Source organism: Setaria italica, chromosome IV (genome assembly GCF_000263155.2).
Source record: "Setaria italica strain Yugu1 chromosome IV, Setaria_italica_v2.0, whole genome shotgun sequence".
In the NCBI taxonomy this organism is placed as follows: domain Eukaryota; kingdom Viridiplantae; phylum Streptophyta; class Magnoliopsida; order Poales; family Poaceae; genus Setaria; species Setaria italica.
In genome coordinates, this window is record NC_028453.1 from 25344564 (window position 1) to 25352484 (window position 7921).

The 7921-nt window shown below is 51.0% G+C and overlaps 1 protein-coding gene across 1 annotated transcript; it reads right to left on the reverse strand.

Moving 5' to 3' along the window:
• Nucleotides 1-6945: 6945 nt before the first annotated feature.
• Nucleotides 6946-7524, reverse strand: LOC105914222. The gene has a single exon (XM_012845270.1). It carries the CDS (start codon nucleotides 7522-7524, stop codon nucleotides 6946-6948), a length of 579 nt encoding a protein of 192 aa, XP_012700724.1.
• Between the last annotated feature and the right edge of the window lie 397 nt (nucleotides 7525-7921).

The following is a 7921-nucleotide window of genomic DNA, read 5'->3' on the forward strand; positions in this document are numbered from 1 at the left end:
CAACTTCCGGAACATGGCGTACGGCATGATGTTGACTGCAGTGCCTCCATCCACTAGTAGTCTGGTGACAGGTCGGCCATTGCCATGTCCTTTGAGGAACAACGCCTTGAGGTGCTGCCATTTTTCATCTTTGGGTTTCTCGAACGTGGCCGTCATTGGCTCCAAAGCCAATTGCGCCATCTGTTCTTCGATCCCCGATTTGTCATGTCGGTCAGCGGGAGCCATGAATTCCATCGGCAAAATGAAAACCATGCTGACATCGGCTACCGATTCCTGGTTGTCATCACCTTCCCTGTCATTTCTTTTGGGGTGCCAAACCCAAGACCTGTCATTATTCTTGTCTATCATCTATTGCTATTCTTCTTCCTATTGTTCCCATTGGCGGAGACGCTGGATCCTTCATTTTTGGGATTTGGTCAATCCATCAGGGCACCACCTGGTTCACTGGTTTAGCCGATGGTTTGGCGCGCTCCCATTCTGGTTCCCGCCCCAAGGGATTTTCGTCTGATACCCGAGCATCGGCCATCTCTTCTAGCCGATCATGTGCGCTGACTCTGCCCTCTGGTCAGTTGTGCCGATCGGTCCTGCCCCCCAGCCTATCGTATCGCTCACGTCTATCTCTTGGCCGATCATATCGGTCACTCCTGCCCCCCAGCCGATCACGCACTGAAAGGTGCCGATCTTCTTGCTCGCGCCAGTTTCTGCTGATTGGCTCTAGCCTTCCATCTCTGGAGCGAGACCTTCCGAATGGGCGATTGTTGCGATATGGATCGCTACATTCTGGGCAATTATCGGCCGATGGCAACCTCAGGTTATTTTTCTAGCAGTGGATGAAGAACGGGCATCGCCAGTGATCCTCATGTTGTCGCATCATCTCTTCACGAAACCTTGAACTTTCTTGCTGCCGCTGGTACTTGTTGAGCAAAAATTGGGAAGTGATGGGTCTGCGTGGTTCCCCCGATCCTTCACCTTCATCATCCATCCATCTCTTCCCTTTGACATCTTCGGGCGCAACTTGATTCCTGGGGTCTACGGTGTCGCTCTTTTTAGCCGATTCTGATGTCAGCACCTTGGTTTGGAGTGCGTTCCTTCCTGTATCAACCATGTTGATGGGGAAAGGATGCTGATCGATCTTCATCAGCTTCCCTGGCTTTGTCGGGACCTCGAATTTGAGCCTGCCTTGCTCAATGGCCGATTGTATGTGCTGACGGAAGATTTTGCACTCGTTCGTGTCATGGGACGTGGCATTATGCCATTTGCAATACTTCATCTTCTTCAGCTGTTCGGCCGATGGGATCATATGGTAGGGTGAGAGCTTGATCTGTCCTTCTTGGAGGAGTAGATCAAAAATTTTGTCAGCCTTTGACGTGTTGAAACCAAATGCCTCTAGTTCCTTTTTCCCGAAAGGACACGATATCGGCTTTTTTCCCTTAACCCACTCTGCCAGGCCGATTTCTGCCTCTTCCTCAAATTCAGATCCTTCTAAGTATGCCACCTTCTTCTGAAAATTCCTTCGTTGATCAAAGGGGTGTACCTCCTAACCAGACAGTCAGTGTACGATTTGACTCAGGCTTTCGAACTCCTGTGAAGCATATTTTTCTTTGATGTGCGGTAGGAGACCTTGGAAGGCTATATGGGCCTACTGTGCATCGGTCAGGACTAGGGTGTAGCACTTGTTCCTAACTTCCCTGAACCTCTGCACATATATGGACACTGGCTCGTCACTCCTTTGGCTGAGGCTGGTCAGATCTGAGAGTTTCATCTCATGCACTCCCACATACGGCGTTCTGTATGTGTAAGGCGGGTACGGCGTTCTGTATGTGTAAGTTTGTCCCTTCGGCTTTAAACCGAATTGATCTTGAATTACTTCTGCTATCCGTGCCATCCAGTCTACTTGTTGTTGATGGACTATTGGCTGGGGAGCCGGCACATGTTGGTAGATCGGCGGAGGGATGACTGGGTGATGAACGAAAGCGTGCGGCGGGTTCTGTGGTGACGTGGCCGGCTGTGTAGTCAGCATCTGGTGTCTCAGTGAACCGGCCATTTCATCATATAGTATAATCGGTGCAGCGCCCCGAAGCGCTTCTGCAGTCTCTGCCCCCCTGCCCATTTCCAACGTGGCTGGTTGATACTGTGGAGCTGTCGGCCGCACGGCCGATTGGAAGGGTGCCTGGGTCGGAGAGCCTCCATAGCCAGCCGATTGATCTTGGACGGCCGTCGCCGATTGTGCCCCCCAAGGCATTGAATTTAATGATGACGATTGCGCGGAGGAAATCTGAACGGATTGAGGTGGCGCCTGTGACTGGCGGTATGGTGTGCTATTGTATCTCGGATGCATTGATGGCGAAGGAGTGTTGGATCCTCCATGTTGAGCTTGGATCGGCTGAGGAGCCGAGTAGGATATGCTTGGAAAACTCTTGACCGGGGCTGTGATAGGTGGGGCATACGCCGGCCCCTGGTACCCTTGAGACACACCATTGGCCAGGGAGCTGATGACGGCATTGTATACCGTATTGGTTATCACCGGGGATTGATCGATGAAAGCCTGGTAGACAGACTATTGAACCATCTCGGACATCTTGCCCGAGTCCTCGGCGATTGTAATCTGGCGGGGAGTTGGAAAAGGAGCTTTCTTGACAGTTTCCCCGCTCCTGGTACGACTGAAGGATTGTAGGCATGTCTTCCGGTACTGTGCGATCTGCTTCTCCAACTCCTCCTTCTGGTCGTCCTTGAGGTATGCTTCCGTCACCTCGATGACGTTGTCTTCGGAGATTTCGGCAGCTTTCGACATGGTAGTGGTCGTATTGGTCCCACCGGGCGTGCCAAAAGTGTGTTGGCGCTAAAGACCAGCCGATTGAATCTCAGTGTCGGACACACAACCCGGGAGAATCCGCTTAACTCCTGTTCGGGTAATCGCCTTGGTGCGGTTCGCGCGGCGTGCCAGCCAATTTGACCTGTTGATTGGCAAGGAAAGAAACGTGTCAGATCCCAGAGGTTGCGATCGGCTGAGGTTCCGATCTCGAGGAAGCTTATCAGCGAATCGGCCGATTTGCTATAATAAGGAAATTAGCTATAGCGCAGCCGACCACTAGGTAACGTTTGTAAAGAAAACTACCAGAGTAAAGTAGACTACGCTACAGTAGCAACACTTGAAATAGATCTAATCGGCTATGCGAAAGTGATAGATAAGCGATAAAGATAAATAAGCCGAAAGCTCTAATTCCAAGCTAGATAACTGGTGACAAAACTAGAACAGAAGGTAAAATCTAGAATTCTAGTAAATATCGATAACTGGTGAATAAATCTAAACGAAATGACAGCGATGCACCCGAAGTTAAATCTTAGATGTTACTCGATAAACGGAACTTACAGAATCGGCCGGAGATCAAGTCGATGCAGCCCTGCCAACCCGTACGAACTCTTGAAAAGAAGAAAAGTATTAGCGAAATCATCGACTTGAAAGTAAAGTACGAGGAAATAGTAGATTGTTGTATTGATTTGATGTTGTTTTACAGATCTCTAAAGACGGCTATTTATAGCCTGTTACAACCAACCTCTTAACCGACTAGAACTCTATCTCTAATTTTAAACGAAAATGAATATTTACAAGCATAACTCGTATCGGAGTTGGTCGTTGCGCTCTTGTGGGCCAATCCCCCTTTACTATCTCTTCATAATCCACTTTAAGCCCATATTGGCCCAATTGCCCCAGCCTCTTAATCGGCCGATTTCTACCAACTCCATCCGCCAAAACACTGCAGCGCCAATCGGCCGATCTCCAACTGTAGCACTAATCGGCCGATTCCCAATCATGACCTTTTCATCTCGCCGCATCAGCTAATCCTTTCCTTTCTTGACGCCGATTCCATACATGTCAAAATCTGGCGTCAACAGCTACAATAGTCGATATTTCAAAAATAGACATCATCGAGTGCTTTCAAAATGGCCTCTATGATCGTTGAACATACCAAGACTTTGGAAGACGTCGTCCAGCCACTGTCAAAGATCTCAAAATCATGGCGCAACAATGGGCAGATGAAGAAGACAAAGAACGTGAGAGATTCGGGTCTCATCGCAACCGCAGTCGCGACAACAATAACAACAATCATGAACAAGACAGAAACCGTAACAATGATACTCAAAACAACTACTTGGGTAATCAGAACCACAAGCGCAAACCCAACAACTCTGTCGCGACTATGTCCAACTCAGGCAAGAAAGGATCACACAAATGCAATGACGGGCCCTCCTTCACCGAGTTACTTAAAAACAGTGCCCATGGCATTCAAACAGCAAACACTTGGTGATTGATTGCTACAACATGCGCCGAGTAATGCAAGAATTACCTGCACCATCCCCTCCCAAAGACATTGTTCAGAAGAAGGACAAGGGGAAAGGCAAGGTCAACGAAGCTGACGAAGGTGAAGGCGAGTTCCAAACTGCCTCTAAGATGGTCAACATCATTTTTGGTGGAATCCTGGGTACCGCGTCCAAGCGGTCCAATAAGCTAGTACTTCGAGAGATTATGGCTATCGAGCCAGCAGCTCCTACACTACTCAAATGGTTTGAGCTACCCATAACTTTCAGTAGAAAAGACCAATAGACAAGTTTCTCAGAACCAGGCTAATTCCCTCTGGTACTCGACCCTGTCATCGCAGGCTCAAGACTTACCAAAGTACTCATTGACGGCGAAAGCAGACTCAACGTCATTTTCACCAAGACACTAAGGAAAATGTGCCTCGACATCACAGACATGCTTACTCCAACGGAATCACCATTTTACAGAATTATCCTAGGAAGTGCTGCCATACCTTTAGGACAAGTTATCCTACCAGTCACTTTCGGTACCAAGGAACATTACCGAACCGAGTACATCAGGTTTGAGGTTGCCAACTTTGAAACTTCTTACCACACCATACTCGAAAGACCAGCCCTGGCCAAGTTTATGGCCATACCACACTATGTGTACCTAGTACTCAAGATGCCAGGACCTAAGGGTGAGTTGACACTACGTGGAGACTTGAGGCGATCGTACGAGTGCGACACAGAAGCTGTTGAAATCGCAATGACTTCTCAAGCACGCAATCCCCTGCAACAAGTCTTCACAGCTTCAAAGAAACTCAGCCCCACAGAACTCGAGATCCTAGAAAATAAGTCGGGATCGACTAAGGTGAAACCAGCAAGCGAGAAGGACTTCAAAACCATCGATCTCCAGACTGGTGACTCATCCAAGATAGTCCTGATTGGAACAGGGCTACACCCTAAATAGGAAAACGCGTTCATTAGTTTTTATCAAGCTAACCACAACATCTTTGCTTGGAAGCCAGCTGACATGCCCGGTGTGCCCAAGGAGTTGATTGAGCATTCATTAAACGTCAACCCCAAAGCCATCCTAAAAAGACAACGACTACGAAGAGGCTTATCAAAAAAAGAGCTAGCCAAACTACTCGCGGCAGGGTTTATCAAAGAGGTTTTCCATCCTGATTGGCTAGCCAACCCTGTACTCGTTCACAAGAAGAACAATGAGTGGAGGATGTGCGTCGACTACACAGACCTCAACAAGCATTGCCCAAAGGACCCCTTTGGACTACCCCGGATCGACCAAGTAGTCGACTCCACAGCTGGGTGTGCTTTGCTTTGTTTTCTTGATTGCTACGCAGGCTATCATGAAATAGCCCTCAAAGAAGAAGATCAAGCTAAAACAACTTTCATCACCCTGTTTGGAGCATTTTTCTACAAAATAATGTCTTTCGGGCTAAAAAAATGTGGGTGCGACCTATCAACAAGCCATCCAGATGTGTTTCGAGAAGCAACTACATCGCAACGTAGTCGTCAAAACAAGAAATCCAGATGATCTAGTCGCAGACTTAGAAGAAACCTTCGCAAGCCTACGAGCTTTCCGATGGAACCCTACAAAATGCGTTTTTGGTGTACCCTCGGGAAAACTACTCGGATTCATCATTAGCCACCGTGGCATTGAGGCCACCGTTGCGCGCCGATGAAGGGACCTTCCCACGGCGGGGCCAGCTTGTGTTGGCCTTTGTTGTCTTGGATGAGGCAAAGCACCAGGTCGCCGACGTTGAAGGCTCGGCCTCGTACCTTGCGGCTGTGGTACCATCGTATGGCTTGCTGGTACTTGGCCGAGTGCAGCAGGGCCACATCGCGCGCTTCGTCGAGCTGGTCTTGCACATCCTCGAGCGATGCCTGGTTCCCCTATTCATCGTACGCCTTGACCCTCGGCGACCCATACTCCAGGTCGGTAGGGAGGATCGCCTCGGACCCGTAGACCATGAAGAACGGGGTGAAGACAATTGCTCTATTGGGGGTCGTCCTCATACTCCATAGGACTGCGGGGAGCTTCGTGACCCATCGGCCGCCGAACTTTTTGAGGTGGTCGAAAATCCGCGGCTTGAGACCCTGGAGTATCATGCCGTTGGCCCGCTCAACCTGCCCATTCGTGCGGGGATGCGCCACGACCGACCAGTCCACTCGGATGTGGTGGTCGTCGCAGAACTTGAGGAACTTCTTCCCGGTGAACTGCGTGCCATTGTCCATCATGATGGAGTTGGGGACTCCGAAGCGATGGATGATGTCGGTGAAGAATTGTACCGCCTGCTCGGACTTGATTTGCGCAACCAATTGTGCCTCAATCCATTTGGAGAACTTGTCGACAGCGACAAGCAAGTTCATGAGGCCCCCGGGCGCCTTCTTGAAGGGCCCGACGAGGTCTAGTCCCCAGACTACGAAGGGCCATGTGATGCGGATGGTCTAGAGCGCCTGGGCGGGCAGATGGGTTTGGCGCGCGAAGAATTGGCACCCTTTGCATGTGCGCACCACGTGGGTGGCGTCAGCTACTGCGGTCGGCCAGTAGAAGCCCTATCAGAATGCGTTCCCAATGAGGGTTCTAGGTGCAGCGTGGTAGCCGCAGGCCCTGGCGTGGATGTCCTATATCAACGTATTTCCCTGCTCGATCGGGATGCAGTGCTGGAGGATGCCGGTGTGACTCCGCTTGTATAGCTCCTGGTCGATGATGACAAAGGATTTGGCACGGCGTGCAATTCTTCGTGCCTCCATCTTGTCAGTTGGGAGCAACTCGCGAACGAGGTAGTCGAGGTATGGGGCTCTCCAGTCAGACGGCGGGTCGAGCCCCTCTGCTGGGTTCGTGTCGATCTCCATGACCTCGGGGTCAGAGGGATCGGCCTCTGGGTCCAGGACAGGTGGCGAGTTGCCGACCTTTCCAGGGTCGGCGCCCGAGTCCGCGATAGGTGGCGTGCTGCCAACCTCTCCCGGGTCGGCTCCCGAGTCCGGGACAGGTGGCGCATCACCGACCCTTCCCGGCTCGTTGTAACGGATCGAGGTCTTGTATTGGTCACTGACGAAGACGCTGTTGGGGACGGGCTTTCGGCCGGATGCCACCTTTGCTAGTTCATCAGCTGCCTCGTTAAATTGCCTTGCAACATGGTTGAGTTCTAGTCTGTCGAACTTGTCTTCGAGTTTGCGGAATTCATTGCAGTATGCCACCATCTTGGGGTCATGACAGCTCCACTCCTTCATGACTTGCTCGACGACTAGCTGAGAGTCGCCCCGGATGTCGAGCCGCCGGATGCCCAGTTCGGTGGCGATGCGAAGCCCATTGAGGGGAGCCTCGTACTCTGCGACATTGTTAGACGCGGGAAAGTGGAGGCGGATCACGTACCTCATGCGCACGCTGAGGGGAGAGACGAAGACCAGACCTGCTCTGGCGTGAGCCTTCATCAGCGACCCGTCGAAGTACATCGTCCAGTACTCCTGCTTCTCTAGCGCTGATGGCGTCTGGATCTCCGTCCACTCTGCAACAAAGTCGGCGAGTACCTGGGACTTAATGGTTGTACAGGGGGCGTAGGTGATGCCTTGGTCCATAAGCTTGAGCGCCCACTTCGCG

Coding starts and splice junctions, on each gene's coding strand:
- LOC105914222 (XM_012845270.1), bottom strand. CDS start 7,524: ATGGTGGCATACTGCAATGAATTCCGCAAACTCGAAGACAAGTTCGAC.